Below are 26519 nucleotides of genomic sequence, written 5' to 3' on the forward strand. Positions count from 1 at the left end.
ATAGAACCTTCTAGACCCAAGCGCTTGATCTGTCCAGATATCTACATTGTCAACACCACAGCTGGGCTCTGTTTAAACTGACAGACAGACAGGCAGCAGTCAGAGCAGAAGGTCTTCCAATACATCGCCCAGGCGCTCCTCTTTCTTTTCTCAAAAGCCCTGCTTGCACACTTTGTGCAATAAACCTAGTGATTTTACCACGCAGAAACAGGTACACTGAGGCGCATATTGATTAAGAAATGCTCAATAGATAAGAGTAGGCTGGATGCTGGAAAGGCTGTCTGATGATAAAATGTAATATGCCGCACAACTGTGAGGACGGAAGTTAAGATCAAGCAGAAGTTTATTAGTCTGTAACACATTGGGATACAGCCAGGAGTAAACTGATATGCATATGCATTTAGCAACAGTGAAATAGAGGGCTAGGGTATTCATACTTCTACATTTTTAACTAAATCCATTCCTCTTCTGTGTGACTGCTACAGGATGCGTGAGAACATGTCTGCCATGGTGTGTGTGAAGGAGGAGGAGGAGGACCCTGGGGAGAAGCTGTCCCAGGATGAGATCATCTCCAGGACCAAGCAGGTGATCCAGGGCTTGGAGGCTCTAAAGCAGGAACACAACTCCATCCTGGAGGGCCTTCTGGGCACGCTGCACTGCTTGAAGCAGGATGACCAGGGAGTCCTGGTGGAGGAGAAGTCCCTCATGATCCGCAAGTCCCTGGAGATGCTGGAGCTGGGCCTGAGCGAGGCACAGGTTAGTACACTGTATAGGTCTAGGCTACACGCCTCAGGCTGGGGGAGAGCTAGAGCCCTCTGGGATCTAATCTAATGAACTTTCAAATTAGACAGCTAGATGGAGAACCCACAGGCACCTACCACCTAAATGACCTGTGTCAGTAAATCAGACTACAACCAAGGATTATCCATGAATTATTTACTACTAGTCTTCTCAGTGTTCTTCCGCACCCTTTGGACCTCTTGCCCAGTTGCCTCACCCCTAAACCCCTCGCTGTGTTTGGTCCAGGTGATGATGGCGCTGTCGGGCCACCTGAGCTCGGTGGAGTCGGAGAAGCAGAAGCTGCGGGCACAGGTGCGCCGGCTGTGCCAGGAGAACCAGTGGCTGAGGGACGAGCTGGCAGGCACCCAGCAGAAGCTGCAGAAGAGCGAGCAGAGTGTGGCTCAGCTGGAGGAGGAGAAGAAACACCTGGAGTTCATGAACCAGCTGAAGAAGTACGATAAGGACCTGCTGCCATCGGTGAGTTAACCCACACACACACACAGACTGACTCACACCACCGCATTTCATTTGCCTGGTTTACACTGAATGACAATAACAATCATCTGTCCTCCCTGTTTTCCTCTGTTAGGAGGAGAAGGACTCTGACTCCAGTAAAGAGAATCTGGATGATCTGTTCCCAGACGACCAGGATGACCAACCTCCAGGCAGTGAGTCTTCTTCTTGTACCCATGTCTTTCTCTGTTCCTCACCTCACGTTTCCTCTCCTTGTTCCTACTTCCTACATTCCCTCCCCACTCCCTCCAATACATTAACTAGTCCATTTCTCCTCCTGTTGGTCTGAAAGTACGTATCACTATGAGCTTTAAAGTGCTATTAGTCAGAGCTGGTTGAGTGTGGAGGCAGGCCAAATGGAAATGGACCCAGTGAGCCAGATCACACAGTCACCAGGTTGGGTTCACTCCAGCAACCAGCATGTACATGAGAGGATCTCAGGCAGAGGGACAACACCCACTCCCCACTAAGCTGGGCATTTATTGACAAAATTAAGCAAAGGGGTCCTACGTACAATATCGTATAATGATCCTACACAGAACCACTTCCAGCAAATGGGTAAAAAAGCATCATTAATCTGCATAAGTAACATATTGCAGGGATTTAAAGGGTACATCTCCAGTAATTGCTCCACCACATAGAGAGCTAATAAGATGCAGACAGGGATATGGAGGAGGGAGAGAGAGAGAGGAGCAGGATCTCTCTAGTCCTTTGTTGTGTTTGTATTGGGCTGTTAATACTTTATTTTATTCCAAGTTTCTGCCTGCTTAATGAGCACAATCTGAAGAGCGAGAGGGAACGAAAGAGAGGATCAAAGAAAAGAGTGGGTCGTGCCAGGAAGCTCTCCAGAATGCGGGGGAGGCAAGCGTCAAATGCTCCTGAGTGCGCTCACATTAATCCTGCCCCCACATGAAGCAGAGCTGACTGAGACAGGGCTCTGTGTCTGTCTGTGTAGTGTGAAGTGGATTAGACTCCTCTCCTGTCCTGACTGGTACCTCCCTGAAATACTCTTATGTCTTAGGTCCCTCTCACTGCAGTGGTGGAGATGGTTTAATTGCTTGTCTCCAGCTACACTAGGATTACAAAAGTATGTGGACACCCCTTCAAATGAGTGGATTTGGCTATTTCAGCCACACCTATTGCTGACAAGTGTATAAAATTGAGCACAAAGCCATGCAATCACCATAGACAAACATTGGCAGTAGAATGGCCTTACTGAAGAGCTCAGTGACTTTCAATGTGGCACCGTCATAGGATGCCACCTTTACCGTCAAGTCAGTTTGTCAAATTTCTGCCCTGTTAGAGCTGCCCCGGTCAACTGTAAGTGCTGTTATTGTGAAGTGGAACCGTATAGGAGCAACAACGGTTCAGTGGTAGGCCACGCAAGCTCACAGAATGGGACCGCTGACTATTGTATAATTATTATTATTTTTAAAGGTCTTAATTTGAAGTTTGTAGCGCATAACAGTTGTCTGTTATCGGTTGCAACCCTCCCTACCGAGTTCCAATCTGCCTCTGGAAGCAACATCAGCACAATAACTGTTCATTGGGAGCTTCATGAAATGGGTTTCTATGGCCGAGCAACCGAACACAAGCCTAAGATCACCATGCTCAATGCCAAGCGTCGGCTGGAGTGGTGTAAAGCTCGCCGCCATTGGACTCTGGAACAGTGGAAACGTGTTCTCTGGAGTGATGAATCACGCTTCACCATCTGGCAGTCTAATCTGGGTTTGGTGGATACCAGGACAGCGCTACCTGCCCGAATGCATAGTGCCAACTGTAAAGTTTGGTGGAGGAGGAATAGTCTTCTGGGGCTGTTTTTCATGGTTCGGGCTGGGCCCCTGAGTTCCAGTGAAGGGAAATCTTAATGCTACAGCATACAATGACATTCTAGACGGTTCTATGCTTCCAACTTTGTGGCAACAGTTTGGGGAAGGCAATTTCTTTCATGTTTCAGCATGACAATGCCCCGTGCACAAAGCGAGGTCCATACAGAAATGGATTGCAGAGATTGATGTGGAAGAACTTGTCTGGCCTGAACACAGCCCTGACCTCAACACCATCGAACACCTCTGGGATGAAATGGAACACCGACTACTAGCCAGGTCTAATCGCCCAACATCAGTGCCCGACCTCACTAATGCTTGTGGCTGAATGGAAGCAAGTCTCCACAGCAATGTTCCAACATCTAGTGGAAAACCTTCCCAGAAGAGTGGAGGCTATTGTAGCAGCAAAGGACGACCAACTCCATATTAATGCCCATGATTTTGGAATGAGATGTTCAGGTGTCCACATTTTTGGTCATGTAGTGTAGATGGAGCATAGCTAGTTTTTTTTTAGGTAGTTACAGTGTAGTGAACGTTTGTTCCTGTCCTCGCATATATGAAGTGAAAAGACCATGACAAGTGACGTGTTTGTGAGTGACCTTTTTGCAACGCAGCGCTACCTTTTCACGTCTATTGGATATGTTTGGCTTTGCCTAGGGCTGTGACGATCATGGAATTTTGGATGACCGTAATTGGCCAGCCAAATGAAGTAATTAATGACTGTAATAACCGTTCCTGACTGCATGTGCTGCCATAGAAATAGAATGAATAGAACGGGAATTCCCATTCAAGTCAATAATGGGTCAATAATGGGTTGGCAGTTTGTCACGAGTTACCACAGCCACAATGTCAGGATTGGTTATATGAGTGAAGGGAAAGCAGCCAACAAGTGCTCAGCATATGTGGGAACTGGTTGAAGCTGGTTCAGACAATGCCAAGAGTGTGCAAAGCTGTCATCAAGGCAAAGGGTGGCTATTTGAAGAATCTCAAATATAAAATATATTTGGATTTGTTTAACACTTTGTTGGTTACTACATGATTCCCTATGTGTTATTTCATAGTCTTGATGTCTTCACTATTATTCTACAATGTATAAAAAAGTAAAATCATGAAAAACTTGTGGTGTTCTAAAACCTTTGTGTATATTGTAAAAAAATCTTGCTTTTTGGTCTTAATTTAAGGTTAGGCATAAGGTTAGCATTGTGGTTAAGGTTAAGTTTAAATTAAGATTTTAAGAAGTTCCTTTGTAGAAATAGGTGGGGTTTAGCCATAATCATGACTTTGTGGCTGTGCTAACTATTGACAACCTGTCACGCCCTGACCTTAGTTATTTTGGTTTTCTTTATTATTTTGGTTAGGTCAGGGTGTGACAAGGGTGGTTGGTTTAGTTTTTTCATTGTCTAGGTGTTTTTGTCCTGTCTATGGTTTTTGTATATCTATTGGGTTTTGGTATGTCTAGGTAAATGGAGGTCTATGGTGGCCTGAATTGGTTTCCAATCAGAGGCAGCTGTTTATGGGGATCCTATTTAGGTTGCCATTTTCCATGTTGGTTTGGTGGGTTATTGTTTATGTGTAGTTGCATGTCAGCACTCATGTTTATGGCTTCATGTTCATTTTGTTATTTTGTTTAAAGAAGAATGTATTCATCTCACGCTGCGCCTTGGTCCCCTCGTTATGACGAACGTGACACAACCAGAACGGGCTCAACCGCACGAATGCCCGGCAGTCCCGTCTTCAGTTAGCTGTTTGTTCCTCACAAAAATAATACAAATATATAGTGCCTTCGGAAAGTATTCAGACCCCTTGACTTTTTCCACACTTTGTTAGGTTACAGCCTTATTCTAAAATGTATTCAATTGTTTTTTTCCCCTCATCAGTCTACACACTACCCCATAATGACAAAGCAAAAACTGTAAAAACATTTTTTTTAAAGTTTGCTAATTTAAAAAACGTATTAGATTTAGGTATTCAGACCCTTTAGTCAGTACTTTGTTGAAGCACCTTTGGCAGCGATTACAGTCTCCAGTCTTCTTGGGTATGACTCTACAAGCTTGGCACACCTGTATTTGCGGAGTTTCTCCCATTCTTCTCTGCAGATCCTCTCAAGCTCTGTCAGGTTGTTCGGGGAGCGTTGCAGCACAGCTATTTTCAGGTCTCCAGTAGAGGATGACCGATTAATCGGAATGGCCGATTATTTAGGGCCGATTTTCAAGTTTTCATAACAATCGTTATTTTTGGACACCAATTTGGTAGAGTTGTATTTTTTTTGTTTGTTACACCTTTTATTTAATCTTTATTTAACTAGGCAAGTCAGTTAAGAACACATTCTTATTTTCAATGACAGCCTAGGAACGGTGGGTTAACTGCCTCGTTCAGGGGCAGAACGACAGATTTTTACCTTGTCAGCTTGGGGATTCAATCTTGCAACCTTACAGTTAACTAGTCCAACGCTCTAACCACCTGCCTCACGAGTAGCCTGCCTGTTACGCGAATGCAGTAAGCCAAGGTAAGTTGCTAGCTAGCATTTAACTTATCTTATAAAAAAACAATCAATCAATCATAATCACTAGTTATCTCCACATTGTTGATATTACTAGTTTATCTAGCGTGTCCTGCGTTGCATATAATCGATGCGATGCGTATCGTTGCTCCAATGTGTACCTAAGCATAAACATCAATGCCTTTCTTAAAATCAATACACAGAAATATATATTTTTAAACCTGCTTATTTAGCTAAAAGAAATCCAGGTTAGCAGGCAATATTAACCAGGTGAAATTGTATCACTTCTCTTGCGTTCATTGCATGCAGAGTCAGTGTATATGCAACAGTTTGGGCCGCCTAATTTGCCAGAATTCTACGTAATTATGACATAACATTGAAGGTTGTGCAATGTAACAGGAATATTTAGACTTATGGATGCCACCTGTTAGATAAAATACTTAACGGTTCCGTATTTCACTGAAAGAATAAACGTCTTGTTTTCGAGATGATAGTTTCCGGATTTGACCATATTAATGACCTAAGGCTCGTATTTCTGTGTGTTATGTTATAACTAAGTCTATGATTTGATAGAGCAGTCTGACTGAGCGATGGTAGGCAGCAGCAGGCTCGTAAGCATTCATTCAAACAGCACTTTAGTGCGTTTGCCAGCAGCTGTTTATGTCTTCAAGCCTATCAACTCCCGAGATTAGGCTGGTGTAAACGATGTGAAATGGCTAGCTAGTTAGCGGGGTGCGCGCTAATAGCGTTTCAAACATCACTCGCTCTGAGACTTGGAGTGGTTGTTCCCCTTGCTCTGCATGGGTAACGCTGCTTCGAGGGTGGCTGTTGTCGTTGTGTTCCTGGTTTGAGCCCAGGTAGGAGCGAGGAGAGGGACGGAAGCTATACTGTTACACTGGCAATACTAAAGTACCTATAAGAACATCCAATAGTCAAAGGTTAATGAAATACAAATGGTATAGAGAGAAATAGTCCTATAATTCCTATAATAACTACAACCTAAAACTTCTTACCTGGGAATATTGAAGACTCATGTTAAAAGGAACCACCAGCTTTCATATGTTCTCATGTTCTGAGCAAGGAACTTAAACCTTAGCTTTCTTACATGGCACATATTGCACTTTTACTTTCTTTAGTTTCATTATTTAAACCAAATTGAACATGTTTCATTATTTATTTGAGGCTAAATTGATTTTATTGATGTATTATATTAAGTTAAAATAAGTGTTCATTCAGTATTGTTGTAATTGTCAGTATTACAAATAAATGTAAAAAATCGGCCGATTTAATTGGTATCGACTTTTTTTGGTCCTCCAATAATCAGTATCGGCGTTGAAAAATCATAATCGGTCGACCTCTACTCTCCAGAGATGTTCAATCGGGTTCAAGTCCGGGCTCTGGCTGGGCCACTCAAGGACATTGAGACTTGTCCCGAAGCCACTCCTGCGTTTTCTTGGAAATGTGCTTATATCCCACAGCATGATTCTGGCACCACCATGCTTCACCGTAGGGATGGTGCCAGGTTTCCTGCAGATGTGAAGCTTGGCATTCAGGCCAAAGAGTTCAATCTTGGTTTCATATGACCAGAGAGTCTTGTTTTTCATGGTCTGAGAGTCATTTAGGTCTGAGAGTCATTGGTGGAGTGCTGCAGAAATGGTTGTCCTTCTGGATGGTTTTCCCATCTCCACAGAGGAACTCTAGATCTCTATCAGAGGGACCATCGGGTTCTTGGTCACCTCCCTGACCAAGGCCCTTCTCCCCCGATTGCTAGGTTCGGCCGGGTTGCCAGCTCTAGGAAGAGTCTTAGTGGTTCCAAACTTTTTCCATTTAAGAATGATGGAGGCCACTGTGTTCTTGGGGACCTGCAATGCTGCAGAAATGTGTTGGTACCCTTCCCCAGATCTGTGCCTCGACACAATCCTGTCTCCGAGCTCTACGAACAATTCCTTTGACCTCATGGCTTGGTTTTTGATCTGACATGCACTGTCAACTGTGGGACCTTATATAGACAGGTGTGTGCCTTTCCAAATCATGTCCAATCAATTGAATTTACCACAGGTGGACTCCAATTAAGTTGTAGTTACATCTCCAAGATGATCAATTGAAACCGGATGCACCTGAGCTCAATTATAGCAAAGGGTCTGAATAATTATGTAAATAAGGTATTTCTGTTTTTTATTTTTAATACATATGCAAACATTTCTAAAAACCTGTTTTCACTTTGTCATTATGGGGTATTGTGTGTAGATTGCTGAGGATTTATTTATTTTTAATCCATTTTAGAATAAGGCTGTAATGTAACAAAATCTGGGAAAAGTTAAGGGGTCTGAATACCTCCCGAAAGGCACTGTATATACATACACTCAAAGGCCGTTTTATTAGGTAGACCCATCTAGTACTGGGTCGGACCCCCCTTTGCCTCCAGAACAGCTTGAATTCTTTGGGCATGGAAACGTTACTCAATTGGTAGCAAGGGACTTAACGTGTGCCAGGACAATATTCCCCACACCATTAGACCACCGCTGTGCCATTGACACCAGGCAGGATGTGGCCATAGACTTATGTTGCTTATGCCAAATCCTGACTCTGCCATCAGCATGACACAACAGGAACCGGGATTCATCGGACCAGGCAGAATTTGCCCGTGCTTAGCTGCATTCTGTTTCTTTTGTATCCTGAAAAACTCCCAAGTCCTTAACGATTACAAGCATACCCATAATATGATGCAGCAACCACTTTGCTTGAAATTATGGAGAGTTATACTCAGTAATGTGTTTTATTGGATTTGCCCCAAAACATAACATTTTGTATTCAGTTTTTGCAGTATTACTTTACTGCCTTGTTGCAAACAGGATGCATGTTTTGGAATATTTTGATTCTGTACCGGCTTCCTTCATTTCAATTAGTTCAATATTGTGGAGTAACTATGTTGTTGATCCATCCCAAGTTTTCTCCTATCACAGCCATTACAGTAACTGTTTTACAGACAGTAACTGTTTTAAAGTCACCATTGGCCTCATGGTGAAATTCCTGAGCGGTTTCCTTCCTGTCACGCAACTGAGTTAGGAAGGACGCCTGTTTCTTTGTAGTGACTGGGTGTTTTGATACACCATCTAAAGTTTAATTAATAACTGCACCATGCTCAAAGGGGTATTCAATGTCTGCTGTTTACATTTTTTCCCATCTACCAATAGGTGCCCATTTTTGCGAGGCATGGGAAAACCTCTATGGTTTTTATGGTTGAATCTATGTTTGTTTGAAATTCACTCCTCAAATGAGGGACCTAACAAATACTGTAATTGTATGTGTGGGGTGCAGAGATGAGGTAGTCATTCAAAATTCACATTAAGCACTACTATTGCGCACAGTCCATGCAACTTATTATGTGACTTGTTATCAAATGTTCAACTCCTGAACTTATTTAGGCCTATTATTTAGGCCTAGGCTTATTTTTGCCATAACAAAAGGTCTGAATACTTATTGACATTTCAGCTTTTCATTTTTAATCCATTTGTAAACATTTCTAAAAAGTATTGTGTGTAGGCCAGAGACACACAATCTTAATTTAATCAATGTTAACACAACAAAATGTGGAAGAAGTCAAGGGGTGTGAATACTTTCTGACTGACCCTATGTGTATATATTTATTTTGACGGTTATTTTATTTTTTTATTTTATTTTCATGACGGCCTTCATCCATAACCGTCGGTTACACAGTAATTGTGCCAGCCCTAGCTTTTCCATGCTAGTCAATAGAATTTGTCATTCTTGTCGCGAACTTGCAAACAGTCTTAGCTCTATGGAACACCTGGGATCGTTTGTTACTGGAGAGACATTTTTGGTACTTTGGGTGTGGTGGTGAGGGTTATTACTGCAGAGGACCACTGCTTCTTCAGCCCATTGGCCCTCCTTCAGAGTCAGTACAGAGCTGTGGGCCTCTAATGAGAAACCCAATCAGGTGGTTTCCAGACCTCTTGCGTATAACACACACACCTCAACCATACATATTTTCACACAATCTCTCATGCAGTGATATGAGACATTTGGATGGTTTCCCGACCCAACATACTTCATATGTGCCTGTACAGTGTCTCAGTTTCTCCACTCTACCAGTCATTTTGTGTGTGAGTGTGTGCGTGTGTATAGTTTGTTATGTTAACCCCTCGCCCGCCCCCCTCCTCCTCTGTGTGTCTCCAGTCCAGCAGCCCCACGGTAGTGCAGCAGCAGCCGCCGCCCAGCAGGGTGGCTATGAGATCCCGGCTCGCCTCAGGACCCTTCACAACTTGGTGATCCAGTACGCCTCCCAGGGCCGTTACGAGGTGGCCGTGCCCCTCTGCAAACAGGCCCTGGAGGACCTGGAAAAAACCTCCGGACACGACCACCCTGACGTGGCCACCATGCTCAACATCCTGGCCCTAGTCTACAGGTCAGCCTGGGGAAGGGGCTCTGGGGTGGGGAGGTGGGTCGTGGTGGTTGGTATTGGCTGTGGATCAATTATAGTCAATATACACTGAGTGTACAAAACATTAGGAACACCTTCCTAATATTGAGTTGCACCCCCTTTGCCCTCAGAACAGCCTCAATTCATTGGGGCATGGACTCTACAAGATGTCGAAAGCGTTCCACAGGGATGCTGGCCCATGTTGACTTCAATGTTTCCCATAGTTGTGTCAAGTTGGCTGGATGTCCATTGGGTGGTGGACCATTCTTGATACACATGGGAAACTTTTGACCGTGAAAAACCCAGCAGTGTTTCAGTTCTTGACACACTGAAAACCGGTGAGCCTGGCACCTACTACCATACCCAGTTCAAAGGCACTTCAATCTTTTGTCTTGTCCATTCTCCCTCTGAATGGCACACATACATTCCATGTCTCAATTGTCTCAAGGCTCAAAAAGTCCTTCTTTAACCTGTCTCCTCCCATTCATCTACACTGATTGAAGTGGATTTAACAGGTGACATCAATAAGGGATCATAGCTTTCACCTGGATTCACCTGGTCAGTCTGTCATTCCTAATGTTTTGTACACTTGGTGTATGTTTGATCCTGATTCGACAAGATGTCAGCTTGTATAGTAAGAATTGTCAGCTGCTAGTTCTGGGAAATGGGAAGAATCATTGATTGCAATGCATGTTTTTAAACCTGACAATACTTAATATGGGTCTATCCAAGACAAAACATTCATCCATAACAAAGGGTTGTGTTGGACAAAATGGTTATTTATGTGGGGAGAGACTTGGTTATGATCCCCAAGGTTGTCAAACTTGTACTTGAGACCCCGTGGCAGTGATGTAGTCAAGTCACTAAACCTCGAGGTCGAGTCCGTGGTGTCCGAATCATTTATACTTGAGTCCCTTGGTAGTGCTAAAAGTAGCTTTCCAACAATATGAAAATCACGACTTTAGTCCGAGTGAAGTCAGAGTCCTGGACTCAAGTACTACAACACTGCCCTGTGGTAATAGGCCTCACTGTCAGAGAAACCACGGTAACATGCCCCATGAATCCTCTCTTTTTCTCTCTCCTCTATCAGGGACCAGAACAAATACAAAGAGGCAGCCACCCTGCTGAATGACGCTCTGGCGATCAGGGAGAAAACTCTGGGCAGGGACCATCCAGCGGTGAGTGTGGTTTCTCATCAATCTGTGTCTCAGCAGTATGTTTGTAACCAGCCAGGCAGGAAGGTCCACTAACTGTGCCGACCTCAACAGGCTTGTGTCTCTGACTCTCCCTGGACCTCCAGTTCCTTCAGTGCAGACTCAGAGCAGCAGAGGTTAGGCTCTCTATCACCCCCTCGTGTCTGTCACATGTGGGCCCCAGACCACCCTAGTCTAAATCAAAGGTCACTGTGGGTCCCTCTGTGGTCTCAGTGGTCTGGTGGTCTGAGTGATATACACGTGGTGGAGATTTATCCTGCTGATTGGGATATAATTAAATAGCAGTAATCACTTCGTGCCTCCCCTCTTTGTCTTCCTCTCATCTGTCGGTTACACCTCTAATTGGTTAAATTCACCAGATCAGTTGCACTCTGCTGCCGTGGTTGAGCCTTGTGGACACTCAATTATACATGCACAGATGATTTAAGGCTGTCCTAAGAGTGTTTTCTTTCTATTTCTGTGTGTGTGTGTCAGGTGGCTGCTACACTCAACAACTTGGCCGTGCTCTACGGGAAACGGGGGAAGTACAAAGAGGCGGAGCCACTTTGCAAGCGGGCTCTGGAGATCCGGGAGAAGGTGGGTCAGAGGGCACTGGTCACTACAAGGAATTGTGGGAATGGAGTGCTAACACTGCAGAACACTCCTGATTCCTGCTCCTCTCCAAATATATCTTGCTCAAGTTTCAAAGAACTTTGCTGTTCCTTCGAAAGTTTTCCTCTTAGTTAAACACAACTTTTTAAACTTATTTTCTGTCTATATGCTCTCCCCTGAATTCGCTCCCTCCTCCCAAGCCTCCCTATAGCTTTGTGTTGTTCAAAGAGGAACTGTGACTTTGGAGAGAGTTAAGTCCTGGGAGGGTTCATTATTTTTGGCTGCACAAAATGGGATGCTTATAAAGGAGAAGCTCAGCAGTCCTGGAGATGCAAAGTGCAGTGTCTCTATTTATCCATCTCCCTTTCTGTTTCACTCTCTCCCTTTGTGCCTTTTCCTCTCATTCTCCCTCTGTGCTAAGAATGACACGTCTACTCCCTCTGTGATGTCGTCTGTGCTAGAGCTTAAGGACAGCGGATACATTTTATTTATATTCTCCACTTCTTAAACTGATGATAAAGCTCTCTCTTGAGCTTAGAGATATGCCACCCAGCTTTCGGCAACAGAGGAAGGAAGAAGGCTTTGCTGATGCAGGAGGAATTTTCCTGCAGTTCTCTCTTTTAATAGCAAGCGCTTTTCCCACTGTGTGAGCTGCCTCAGTCCTTGGTTTATCCCTAGGGATGAAGATTAGGAGGAGGAGGGAGGGACTCTCTAAAAAGTTCCCCAGTAACATGCACTAGCCTGGTCTGGAGTTCAAAGAAGCACTCCTCAATAAAACTCTCTCAATATATCACCCAGACCTAGCAGTTGTTTCCTTTTTGAAATTCCATACTTCTAATGATGTTAACAGTAAACCCTTTAAATCCACGTAGAAGCTTCACAGGAGAGAGGGGGAGTGAGACTTGTATACATTCAGGTTGCTATTGATAATTCAGAGAGAAACCGTCAATCAGAGTAGAGCTGGACGACATGGACAAAAATCACAATAAATTGCCTGAATTGATACGATAACGATAAATAGAACGATAAGTTTATAATATTAATCTGCACCACAGTTTTTTTTTTCATTATCCTTTAAACTACTACTACTAGTTTGATGGTTGTAGCCGTCAATTGTCCCATTAACAATCACCCGTATTAGTAAATGTATTTATTTTAAAACTTCTCTAGTATAGTCTACTTATCATAATAAACGATATCAGCAAAATGCCTGCGACTAAGTGTTCATTATGGTCGGTATCGATCATTTTTGGTTTATCTTCTCAGGTCTAAGTCAGAGAGACTACCTCCAAATGACTACCGACCCGTAGCACTCACGTCTGTAGCCATGAAATGCTTTGAAAGGCTGGTCATGGCTCACATCAACACCCTCATCCCAGAAACCCTAGACCCACTCCAAATTGCATACCGCACCAACAGATCCACAGATGATGCAATCTCTATTGCACTCCACACTGCCCTTTCACACCTGGACAAAAGGAACACCTATGTGAGAATGCTATTTATTGACTACAGCTCAGCGTTCAACACCATAGTGCCCTCAAAGCTCATTACTAAGCTAAGGACCCCGGGACTAAACACCTCCCTCTGCAACTGGATCCTGGACTTCCTGACGAGCCGCCCCTAGGTGGTAAGGGTAGGTAACAACACATCCGCCACGTTGATTCTCAACACGGGGGTGCGTGCAGAGGTGCTTGCTCAGTCCCCTCCTGTACTCCCTGTTCACTCATGACTGCACGACTCCAACACCATCATTAAGTTTCTTGATGACACAACAGTGGTAGGCCTGATCACCGACAATGATGAGACGGCCTATAGGGAGGAGGTCAGAGACCTGACCGTGTGGTGCAAGGACAACAACCTCTCCCTCAACGTGATCAAGACAAAGGAGTTGATTGTGGACTACAGGAAAAGGAGGACCGAGCAAGCCCCCATTCTCATCGACAGGACTGTAGTGGAGCAGGTTGAGAGCTTCAAGTTCATTGGTGTCCACATCAGCAACAAACTAACATGGTCCAAGCACACCAAGACAGTTGTGAAGAGTGCAAGACAAAACCTATTCCCCCTCCGGAGACTGAAAAGATTTGTCATGTGTCCTCATATCCTCAAAAGGTTTTACAGCTGCACCACCGAGAGCATCCTGACGGGTTGCATCACTGCCTGGTATGGCAACTGCTCGGCCTCCGACCGCAAGACACTACAGAGGGTAGTGGGTACGGCCCAGTACATCACTGGGGCCAAGCTTCCTGCCATCCAGGACCTCTATAACAGGTGGTGTCAGAGGAAGGGACTAAAAATGGTCAAAGTCTCCAGTCACCCAAGTCATAGACAGTTCTCTCTGCTACCGCACTGCAAGTGGTTCCGGAGCACCAAGTCTAGGTCCAAGAGGCTTCTAAACACCTTCTACCCCCAAGCCATAAGACTCCTGAACAGCTAATCAAATAGCTACCCAGACAATTTGCATTGCACCCCCCCCTTCTACGCTGCTGCTACTCTCTGTTATTATATATGCATAGTCACTTTAATAACTCTACCTACATGTACATATTACCTCGACACCGGTGCCCCTGCACTTTGACTCTGTACCGGTACCCCCTGTATATAGCCCCGTTATTGTTATTTACAGCTGCTCTTTAATTATTTGTTATTCTTATGTCTTGCTTTTTTTTGTTGGTATTTTCTTAACTGCATTGTTAAGGACTTGTAAGTAAGCATTTCACTGTTGTATTCGGCGCATGTGACAAATAAAACTTGATTTGATTTAATTAGCAAGCCTCTCCAACCCAGGCCTCTGTCACTCACTGTATAGAGGGAAGGAAGATCATAATTTCTATGCTAATGAGCAGTGAGCCTCTCACTCCTAACTCCCAGTCTCTGTGTGTCTTTCTCTCAGTGAGTCAGTCAGAGAGACAGAGTTAGCCCTCAGCTCTGTCCTCCTTCCTCACCCAACCCCTTAATGACACCTCTCCTCTCCACCAGCTCTGCTCTGACTTCACCCGCCTATCTAATGGTCCAGCCAGATCACATAAAGTACAGAACGGAGACTATTATTCTATCCAAAGTAATGGTGATGGGGTCTCTTTCTGTTGTTATAAATATTCCCTTTTCATCCTTTCACTTTGAGATGCTTTGATTAGCGTGAACCATTATTGCTTTATTACTCCCTGTTTTGTTATATTAACATGGCCTCCCCCCATCTTCTCCTGCCCAGGTTCTGGGTAAGGACCACCCAGATGTGGCCAAGCAGCTGAACAACCTGGCCCTGCTGTGTCAGAACCAGGGCAAGTACGAGGAGGTGGAGTACTACTACCAGCGGGCCCTGGAGATCTACCAGACCAAACTGGGCCCTGACGACCCCAACGTGGCCAAGACCAAGAACAACCTGGTGAGAGGGTCACATAGGGGTTAAGAGATCACTGGCTTTGTGTGATGACTGCACATTTTAGAATGAGTTATGAGAAGAAGAGTTTCTGACGTTTTGAAGGTCATATTCTTACATATTCATATTCGGTCTCTCTCATCCTCTCACAGGCGTCTTGTTACCTGAAGCAGGGGAAGTTCAAGCAGGCTGAAACTCTGTACAAAGAGATCCTTACCCGCGCACATGAGAGGGAGTTTGGCTCTGTAGACGGTAAGACACACACAGCAATCAAGTATCGTCTGTCGTTTGATGTAAAGGTGAATGTTTTCACGCTGCTGTCATCATTTTAGTTGAAAAGCTTCTGAAAACAACAATGACCTTTCCTTTGAATGCTCTAATGGTTTGAGCCAGACCATACCCTGCTGTCTGCCTGAATGTCAGTCAATATTTTCTTTTGACCTGCGTGTGTCTGATGGTTGGTTGTTGTTTGTCTCTGACTGCAGATGAGAACAAACCCATTTGGATGCATGCGGAGGAGAGAGAGGAACAGAGCAAGGTGAGAGATTGTGTGTGGTGTGGATGATGGAGAGTCCACTTTCACTAAGGACCCTGGTATTAGTCACTGCTGATGCTGTGGATTAACTTTCACAACTGACAGGGGAAAGTGTTTCCGTCATGGTGTGAAAGGTTTATCGATTTAGACGGCTGAAGAAGAAATCGTGACCGACCGTAATCTCTCAATTTACCACCACTAAACACTCTAAACACTCATGTATTTTGGTGCCGCATTAACGATCTCTCAAATCAGCTAATTTCATATTTTCATATCTGATGTAATCCAAATCTCCTTTCATGGTTCCGTGTAATTTGTCAAGAATTAGCTGGAATATTTAGGCTGTTAATTAATGACCAACCATTTTACTATGGTGGTAGATTTCTGTCATTAGCGTTTCAAGTCCTTAAATCCTGACAACTGATGGATGTGGTGGTTCATCTCTAGGGAAAGCAGCAGGACGGCTCCCCGTTCGGAGAGTATGGAGGCTGGTACAAAGCCTGTAAAGTAGACAGGTCAGTATTAAGTATGGAAACTATAGTGGTATGCCTATGGTCCTGTATGTGATTACATTAGTTCATGATGTGTTTATAATGTCTGCCCCAGCCCCACAGTGACCACCACCCTGAAGAACCTGGGCGCCCTCTACAAGCGGCAGGGTAAATTTGAGGCGGCAGAGACCCTAGAAGAGGCCGCTATGCGTTCCAGAAAACAGGTGTGACCACTGTCCTCTTCTGCCACTTACCTGCCTGAATAATAGATTTGCCAGCCCAGGGTCATGTGAAACCGGGTATGTGAACAGACTGGAGGAGTATCGTTGGTCCAGCTGTCTAAACTGAAATACTAGCAGGTCTTGGTTTTCATCTGTTGTAAACCAATCCATAACAAAATCCAACACATGATGCGATGTTGATCACTGAGAGTGTGTGTGTGTTTCCTGTCCACATGGCCAGGGTCTGGACACGGTGCACAAACAGCGTGTGGCGGATGTTCTGAGTGAGCCAGAGGCGCGGGAGAAGCAGTGGAGCCGTGAGAGCCTGACCTCCGACGCCACGGTCAAGTATGAGAGTGGCCCGGACGGTGGCGAGGAAGTGAGTATGAGCGTGGAGTGGAACGGGGTAAGTACAGTACACAGCCCAGGCCACACACAGGGAGTAGGAAGGGGTACAGACACACCCCTTAGATCCTCCTAGAGAAAAGCCCAATTGGGATGGAAAATATTTGATATGATTGGCTTTGTGATTAATATCTCATCTGATTTCTCAATTTGCTTTGAAAACGTCTCTAGAAATGATCAATGTTAAGATTATACATTACAATTGATGATTTATTTAATCTACTAATGAGCAGTGAACAGTGGCTTTTGTCAAGGAGGATATTACTGAACATTTAAAGTTATTTCTTACCTACTCTTAAAGTGCATATCCTCTACAACTTGTCAATTATTTGATGAGGACTGAGTTGCCAGTGGTAACCTTGGTGGTAAATGTCCTAGATTCTATATGACTCCATATTATTTGTGTGATAGCTAAGGTTATATTGCTGATTGACTGTCTGGCCAGTTTGTAGTTATAATCACCTCCACTGTTCTACACTAATGCTTCTAGTCTACACTCATGCTTCTAGTCTACACTCATGCTTCTAGTCTACACTCATGCTTCTAGTCTACACTCATGCTTATAGTCCTCATCTGAGTGAACACTCCAGCTGCTTACATAAAATTACTTATCAGACCTTTGTGCCAGCAAGTTACTGTGTCTAGTATAGAAGCCATATGTTTTGTATGGTTCTATTTTGTTTTCAGCAAACAGTATATTGCACACAACAAACTCGTCCTTTCCATGCATTAGTCTGACAACTGTATGCTATTCTCACTGGCTCTATCCGATTACTGCAGTAAAGTCCTCTTGGTCACAGCATATGTTTGCAAATCACACCACACTCTCTGCTGTAGTCTGCTATTCAGAACTGCCCTGCTCCCATAGCAACAGTAGCCGTAGTGCCCAAGACAACCAATCAGCATCTCCTCCTTGGAGTCCCCTGCCTGCCTGGTCTGCCCTCAGCTCAAGGCTCCGGGGAGACTGGGCTCAGGCACATTCGTAACCTGTGTTCTCTACTGTACTGCTCACCTATTGGACTGTCTCAGTCAGACACTAACCTGTGTTAAACAACACCTCTGTCGCCATGGTGACTCATTCATGTTCTCATCACTACTGATGCATGTGGGCTCTGTACTGTACATCTTCAATGTCCCTCTGACACTTTCATCATGTGTGTTTGTGTTTATTGTACTGTCTGTACTGTATGTGCCTCTCCTGCCCATTGTGTGTGTGGCGTGTAGTGCTGAAACCTCTGTCAGACACACATAGTACATACTGGTAAGGATGGATGGACAGACTTATACATGTATGATGATGGTGATACAGTACCCCTGCTGTCTTTTTCTCTGCATCCAGTGGCAGGTTATTACCAGTCAGAGTGGTGGGACAGCATTCAACCTGTACAATCTGTCCCATTATTCTAGCTGATTCTGAGTGTGTATTTACTGTCTGTATCCCTTTGTCTGTGCATGCAGTGCTGTGGTGGGCTAACTTGTTGTTTCCTCTCTGAGTAAAGCCTGTACTATTGTGTCTGTAAGTATGATTTAAGTGTGCTAGAAGACAGACTGTTCCCCAGACACAGTATCTCTCCAAGAATACCCCCTTCACTTCTGCTTTGTTTGGGTGGGTTCTGTCACCCACTTTAGTCCTATTTTCCATTTTGTTTGTCGTCTTTTTGGGGTTTTCCGGAGCTTTGATTTGATTTGCCAATGGATGAGCCTCAGGTCCTCTGAACATGGCAGTGGAAAATGGCTGATGGCTTTGTACAGGGAATTGACTAATGTTTATTATAGAAACCTAACTGGGTTAGAACACACAGGCAGTCGTTTTAGTTTATTTTGGGGTTATAGTCACATTGTTGGTTGTTTTGTGGATTAACTTCACAGTTTTTTTAGATCGGCTGAATTGAGCCTGTTATATTCATTAACTATAGTTCTATTCATTCACTTTCCAAATGACACAACTACCGAATTTACCATCATGACCAGGACACTGATTAGCTCAATACTGGCTAGGACCTCAGTGTATTGAGAGATACTTTAACTGACCATTTAGGCTCTGAAGTCATATGAGCAATTCCAAATCCATGCTGCCTTTGCATCAGTTGGATGCACTTGATAAGGGATTCAAGTGCCATAAGGACTGATTTAATTCACTCCTCAATTAGTTTTTAGGCTACTGTTTTTACTTTACCCTATGGTCCCTGGATTTGTGTGGTTGCTTATAGTTTCATTTGCCCTATAAATCTCTTTAGCTGTTGCTAATTTTGAGCGCTGATGCCTTCTGCAGTTGTAAAGCACCGCCACAGCCCTACCTGGAGAAATACTGTCTCTGTAGGGGAAACACTGGCTGACCACTGCTGTCTGTCTGACTTGCTCTGCTTTCCTTCTCTTCCTCATTTTCTCACTTTACTCTACCTCATCTTCATCTCTGTTTTTCAATACCCTCTTCTGCCTCTCTTGGTATTCCTTTAATTTGTCTCCCTCTCTCTTTCTTTTTTCCTCCCTCTCTTCACCCTGTCTGACCGGCAGGCATAATCCCAGATGCCTTGTTGTGGTTCTAAGTACTTGTCTTCTGCATGACGGACGCCAGCTCGCCTGCCACCCCTCCAGCTTTGCAGTTGTGTCTTCTCTTCAGGCTCTTCTCTCCTCCTCTGGGCTGTCTGTCCTGTGACTCTACTGGGCCAAGCTGTCCCTAGTTCTATCCTCCTATCCACTGTCAATGGGACCAGGGGGGCTGGGCTCTGTCTCAGAACCAAACCAAGCCACTCCTGCCTCCTGCCATTACCTTATCTTGCTCTTTGCTGTACTTAAATACTCTGTCTCCTCACTCTATCTGTTCTATCTCTCAGTAGGGTGTGTGTGGTGTTGCGTTTCCAGCATTTACTAGAAGTAATGATGCATACCGGTCTGCTTTTGCTCGTAGTGATTTAACTAACATACTGTGAATTCTATGAGTTGGTGGCATGATCATCATCCTGTATGCTCCCTCAGAGTACCGTGGTGGCTCTAGGCTGCTGTCGAGTTTCTTTAGTAGTGTTTGATCCTATGCTCCATATGGTCCTATTGATGTCAAACTTAACGGTGTTGTCATGTCCTGATCAGGAGGGAGTGTCAAAAGACAATGCAGCTCCTGTGTATACAGAGCCAGATGGTGGGAAGGGATGGGGAGTGTAGAGGGGGGTATAGGACAGAGGAGTGGGACATGCCTTACTCTGCAGAGTGGAATCTGGACACTTCTCTTCATGGCTCCTACTAATCTACTCTGTCCTGTCTGTGCTTCTTATAGTATGTATCTCTTAACTTCTAATAAAACGTAAGTCTTTGCTCACCCACATCTTTGCCTGTAGCTTCTTTGTGTGCTCTCTCTCTTTCTGTGTGTGTGTGTAAAACGGGGTTTGTGTGTGTGTGTGGTTGTGTGTGTGTCTAAATCTTGATGGTAGAGGTCAACTCCGGGACCATGGTAAAGTGACCCGTCCTTCTTTTCCTTCTCTTCTCCATGGTGGTGACCTAGTGGACAGGTCAGAGGTTAGGGGTCAGAGCTGTGTGAATAACCACAGAGCATGAAAACCTGTTACTCCAAGATCTGATCAAACATAGCAGGATGGATATTGCTACCTTGAATGAATAAAGCATGAAAACCTTTAGAAGGAATTTACATTGCTCTGCTCTGTTGACCCAAGAGAACTATTATGAGCATAACTTTATACAATGTTTTTGGAGGGCTTCTCTAATTTCTTTATAGCATCATTTCTGAATAGCGCACGGATGAGCCCGACATGTTTTGTCTCAACAGAGAGTCTAATCGGATGCACATGCAAAAACAAGCACATGCACAGTCCATCACATATGCAGACAGAAGAAGTTGCTGAGCCAATTCTCTGTATTTTGATTGTGTGTGTGCGTGCGTGCGTGCATATCTGTACTGAGTGTGGGGGTGTGTGCAACTCTGCATGCATGTTTGTCTCTACCTGTGTGTATGCAAGATGTGAGTGTGAAAGTAACCCTCTGACCTCTCATCAGGACGGTTCCGGCTCTCTGAAGCGGAGCGGCTCCTTCAGTAAACTCCGTGCCTCTATTCGCCGCAGCAGTGAGAAACTGGTCCGCAAGCTGAAGGGCGGCAGCTCACGGGAGTGGGACCCCAAAAACTCTGGGTAACTATTCTCCTCACCTTTGACCCCTTCATGCACAGTTAGTTAAATAAAGGTTAAATAATATTTTTTGTATCTAACCTTTATTTAACTCTGCAAGTCAGTTAAGAACAAATTCTTATTTACAATGATGGCCTACCCCAGCTAAACCCTAACCCAGATGATGCTGGGCCAATTGTGCTCCACCCTATGGGACTCCCAATCACGACCGGTTGTGATACAGCCTGGAATCGAACCAGGGTCTGTAGTGACTCCTCTAGCACTGAGATGCAGTGCCTTAGATCGCTGCGCCACTCGGGAGCCCCAGAAAAGACTATGCCACCCTGCTCCTGGAGGGATCTCTACTCTGCTGTGGGTTAACTCTGGTGTAACTCTGAGTCCTGTTTGGCACAGCTAATGAACCACTAACTAACACATTCAAGAGCCTGTTACTTGTGCATTTTCACTTTCATACACTATGAATGCCACATACTGTGACTGGTACAGACTATTACTGGCTCAATGTCACGCTGTAGAAACAGGGTACTATTCCAGACTACATTGCCTGTGTGGATATGTCCAGTGAGGGAAGTGCTTTGAGCTGACAGGCAGAGCAAGTCGGACTGATTCTGAAACTACAGAGGACTCCGACTCCTAGTGCCTCAGTCAGCAGTGAGCTTCTCTATTTTATGTCCTAATCATTTGTATAAAAAGTAACATCTGCTTTAAAAATAATAATTGTTTTTCCACAAAAATAGTGAACTAGGCCATTATTACTCCTGTATGAGCAGAGAAAAATACTCACATATGCACAACGCAAAACAACTTCCCGCGGCCATGTGTACACAGAGTACTCTGTCAGCTGTGAGGGACAATCTGGCCTAGAGACAGGACTAAATAGAGAATGATTAAGAGCTCTAGATGACCAAACTACTACTAATTGCCTGCTTTGAAATGCCTGCATATGAAAGCCATATTTTATTTTATTTGTTTTCCTTTTTTCACCATTTTTAAACTACATTTTCAAAACAAGGTGCAAATATCAGTGTTTTTTTTGGTGAATTTATTTTTGTCTGCATGGGAATTTTGTTTTATTTTAATATTCTAATACATATCTATGCTGTGTTTTTATTTCTGACTAATAAACTTTTCCAAGTGAATGGCTACTGCATGCCTCATCTGTTTGTTGACATTCTGTTTTCTGACTCATTTTCCTCTCTTCTGCTCTTTCTATCCCTCAGACCATTTTAACGTTCCTAACTCTTTATCAATGACGATTTAACCCCATTATGATGACCTTTCTAATCCAGGAGACAGTAGAGCGCTGTATCAACAGAATTTAATGAATTTGGCACCGAATACTACTCCCTTTAATCAATTTGTTGTCACTCTCTCTTCAACTTTTGTTAAGTGTGTCCTTTAACCCATATGTTATGATTTAGCTCATAGAGATGGCTTTATGTATTTGTGTCGGGGCATTGTCTGGGGAAACTAACCCGTGAGTGAGTCTCATTTTTGTTATTAACCCACATACCATCTTCATGGGCCATATGTCCCTCTCCTCACCCCTGACTCTTGACCCCTCAACCCGGCTCTCACTGACATCTCCTTGCATGCCACTGTTCTGGGTGCAGCATGAAGCGAGCCAGCTCACTGGGTGTTCTAAACGTGGTGGACAAGGCTACCGGAGACCTCTACCAAGTAAGGAGCCTAACTGTCTCTCACGCTCCATCTTTCACGTCACTCAATCTTTCCCCATTTTTTTTTCTGGATCTCTTCTCCCTCACCATCCCCTGTGTTTATCTTCCTCCCTCTTTCTTACACACTACTCTCAGACTTTATGAAACAACAATTCCCCAATGGTCCTCTTGGTTGTGATCTGTGGTCAAGCTGTCCCTTGCCCCTGTCCACCTGTGCAGTCCTCTCAGAAACTGGTCACTAATGTAATGACTAACATGTTTCTCATTGTGTGTACACTAATCAATAAGCCCTTAGTCACAACTCACAGTAATGAATGATGTGCACGGTAGATGTAGGAAATGATACCTTTTGACAGTTGATTTATGTGGCTGCAATGAGGAAATTAGACTTAAGGTGAACCAGGTATAGTAGTCTGTAACCAGATGATCAACAGCAACCATTCAAAATTCTACTTGCAACGTTCTACATGAATTGACTCCAATGTTAATCCTTTTATAAACTGACTGCTATCGATTGTTCACCACGATAAATCTGACTGGATTTATTTGAGACCATGGTACCATTCTACATGGTGGGATATTGGTTCTGCCAACCTACCATACGATAAGGGTGTGACTGCAGAATACAGTAGTGCACCAGATTTCAGCATACTGGCATCTCATTTATATTGTATACTACATTCCCCCAAATACTTCAACAGTAATCAATCATGAACCCTTCATGTCTGTATTCCATATTCAAGCAAAACAGACCTTTTCTCCATGGAAATGTGAAGGATATTTTGTCTGTGATGTGTGCATGAACTGTTTCTCTTTAGTTCTTCAACCTATTCTGAACCCTATGCCCTCTCTGCTGCCCACTCTAGGAGCGAAATAATCATCTGAGAAAGAGTCGTGACCTGAGTGCCAGCCACACTGACCTGGCGCATTGAAGGTCGGAACTCAGAATGTCCCAGTGGAGAAGTGACAGAGGTCATGGGGTCAGTCTCCTAAACAACCCCCTCCCTGTTGTAGGTATACAGCTGGCTGCAGTACGTAGGTTTCACAATCTCATTGCACTTTGATCTCATCACTGGTTTGCTTAGGTGTTTTAATTGAAATGTTTTCTCTTTTTTTCTATCAATATATATATATTGAACAACATGAGATGAGTTATAATGAACGACAAATGTATAAATAACGCTAAGTCAAGTGTAAATGCGTGTGTGTGGATGTAAGTATGCACCTATATTTTATAGTTAAGTGCTCAAATGAGAGAATGTTCATTTTTGTATTTTCTGTGTGTGTGGTTGCTTTGTCCTACCTTACCTCCACAGATCTAAATCGTAACTTAAATCATTTGGTTATCACTTGAATGGAATATGTGAGCAGTTCAGGAGGTCCCAATAGGGTACTTAACTCTGCTGTCTTACCCCCTTTCATCCAAATGGATGTCCTGTGTGTTCTTATTGAAGTGCTAGATGTGCTTGTTGTATTAAGTTGTATGTTTTACATTTGGGTTGTGTAAATTATGGTTTATTTTATTATCTTATTTCTTTGTATCAGAGGTCTTGAAATGGATAGCTCTGCTTCTAGTTTCATGATGTTACTGCAATTTCAAGAGACTGCTCAAAATGTATGTGAAGTTATGAGTCAGGATCGTTCTGTTGGCACATTAAGTATACCCGGTGGATTTCTCAGGATTGTCACAGAACAGAAGATGGCTAGCGAAGCTAGTTTTGATATATACTGACTGCACTAGATATTTAACACAAGAACCTGTTACAATCAAATGCATTTTCCAGTAATAGCATAAAAATATTGTTACAATCTGGAGTAAAGACATTGTTTACTAATTTGTACCAATCTGTTTCTGTATGTTGAATGATGAATCAAGAGTAAGACTATGTATAAAGAGTGAAATTAAGCTGAAGTATTTGGACTTCATTAGATTAAATATCCAACCAAAAATTTCAACAAATGTTTTTATTGATCCATTATAGGACTTGCTGTCACTCCCACATTTACATAGTTTTACTTTGTTCTCAAAACTTTCAAGTTAACGTTTGCTCGTTTCCGAAGCGTGCCTTTTTTATGTCCACAGACATGATCCTACTGACATGGGTTTGGATTGCTTGTTGGGTGGACTGTTAATGTGGTCTGTTGATGGGGATGTGTGATAGCGTTCTCTTATGTAAGGAAGGTGACTGTTACATTTGACTTCAGACATCATAGGCCCAGGAACTTCCCCAGTCCCTCACCAGGATGACTTAAAGAAGGGTGAAACATTACTAATTAGAGTTAAATTGACCAGACCGGTTACACTATCCAAGGAACAGGACCTATTTTTATGATAAACAAGTAAGTTGTCATGAGCAGAGGGAACCATGGAGTAGTGAGTCATTTGCAAGTAATCCTATGAGCAGTGGTAGAATGGCTGCGTTTACACAGGCAGCCCAATTCAGACCTTTTTTCCACAAATTGGTAGTTTGGCCAATCACATTAGATCTTTTTCAGGGCTGATCCGATTGGTCAAAAGACCAGTAAATAAAACAAATATCAGAATTAGGCTGGCAGTGTAAACGCAGCTTCTGAGTCACTTGAGGTGGTGCACAGAATCATGGAGAAGGACAACACGCCCTGAACTAGTGAAACACTGCTGGGAAATCTTAATGATGACATCACCCTATTATTTGTGACACAGTCAATGCACCAGACTGTCCAAGTTAACTTTTTTTTGTTTGGGGTTGGGCTTGAGTGTGTGTATGTTTGGAAATGTCCTGGGCTAGACTGGCAATAAGAACACAATTGGTAACTATCCAAACTTCCAGCCCCTTTCCCTTAGGATGACTGCTGTGCTGGCTGGATCCCTTTAGCCTGAACTGTGGTGAAGTGTTTGTCCTGAAAAAATATATTATATGGTATAAATTGTTTGAATAAAACTATACAAATGTTTTTCTTAGTTTCTCTATCATTCTTTGGTCTGATAAATGAGCATGGTCACGGAGCAGAGCATGGCAGTGGAGAAACACAGGAGAATTATTGTTCTCTCAGCGCCCCCTACAGGATTTATTAAATCCAATGACTATGAAATCTGTAATCATCATACAAACACTTCAAAAGTGATCATGTTTGAGGGAATCTAAAATCTTGAATGAGTCTTGAACAAATAGAAAAAATATACAATATTAGAATGCAGGTGGATTGTTTGGGATGAGGTGGCTGGGAGTACATCAGACATTTCCCTGAAGTATGTGTGGTGCCTCCACTCATCTCACTTCAGTCTTTCGGTGGACCCAAGCTCCCCAAGTAGAGCCCCACCAGCCACTATACTTACATTTAATTAACAAGGTATTACACACTGACAACAGTATTTAAGTGGCAGTCTCCAATGTAAACTCAGCAAAAAAAGAAATGTCCCCTTTTCAGAACCCTGTCATTCAAAGATCATTTGTAAAAATCCAAATAACTTCATAGATCTTCATTGTAAAGGCTTTAAACATTGTTTCCATGCTTGTTCAATGAACCATAAGCAATTAATGAACATGCACCTGTGGAACGGTCATTAAGACACTAACAGCTTACAGACGGTAGGCAATTAAGGTCACAGTTATGAAAACTTAGGACACTAAAGAGGCCTTTCTACTGACTGAAAAACACCAAAGGAAAGAGGCCCAGGGTCCCTGCTCATCTGTGTGGATGTGCCTTGGGCATGCTGCAAGGGGGCATGAGGACTGCAGATGTGGCCAGGGCAATAAATTGCAATGTCTGTACTGTGAGACGCCTAAGACAGTGCTACAGGGAGACAGGACAGACAGCTGATCTACCTCGC

At 43.7% G+C, this 26519-nt stretch overlaps 1 protein-coding gene across 7 annotated transcripts in view; it reads left to right on the top strand.

Moving 5' to 3' along the window:
- The window catches only part of LOC139375156 (kinesin light chain 1-like), a 37766-nt gene extending 12124 nt beyond the window's left edge, over positions 1-25642 (top strand). For 2 of the 7 annotated variants that reach the window (XM_071116673.1, XM_071116671.1), the window contains exons 3-17: positions 486-756; positions 1027-1257; positions 1370-1448; positions 9817-10045; positions 11151-11238; positions 11749-11850; positions 15077-15250; positions 15397-15496; positions 15730-15782; positions 16227-16294; positions 16386-16494; positions 16733-16897; positions 20902-21032; positions 22643-22709; positions 23575-25642. In XM_071116673.1, coding sequence (XP_070972774.1) covers positions 487-756; positions 1027-1257; positions 1370-1448; positions 9817-10045; positions 11151-11238; positions 11749-11850; positions 15077-15250; positions 15397-15496; positions 15730-15782; positions 16227-16294; positions 16386-16494; positions 16733-16897; positions 20902-21032; positions 22643-22709; positions 23575-23640 — 1932 coding nt within the window. In that variant the 5' untranslated portion in view covers position 486 and the 3' untranslated portion in view covers positions 23641-25642. Of the gene's footprint in view, positions 1-485; positions 757-1026; positions 1258-1369; positions 1449-9816; positions 10046-11150; positions 11239-11748; positions 11851-15076; positions 15251-15396; positions 15497-15729; positions 15783-16226; positions 16295-16385; positions 16495-16732; positions 16898-19410; positions 20214-20901; positions 21033-22642; positions 22710-23574 lie in introns of those variants that run through there. The other 5 variants (XM_071116676.1, XM_071116675.1, XM_071116672.1 and 2 more) reach the window with 4 other exon arrangements.
- Positions 25643-26519: the final 877 nt, after the last annotated feature.

The sequence above is a fragment of the Oncorhynchus clarkii genome, chromosome 19, assembly GCF_045791955.1.
Source record: "Oncorhynchus clarkii lewisi isolate Uvic-CL-2024 chromosome 19, UVic_Ocla_1.0, whole genome shotgun sequence".
NCBI classification, from domain to species: domain Eukaryota; kingdom Metazoa; phylum Chordata; class Actinopteri; order Salmoniformes; family Salmonidae; genus Oncorhynchus; species Oncorhynchus clarkii.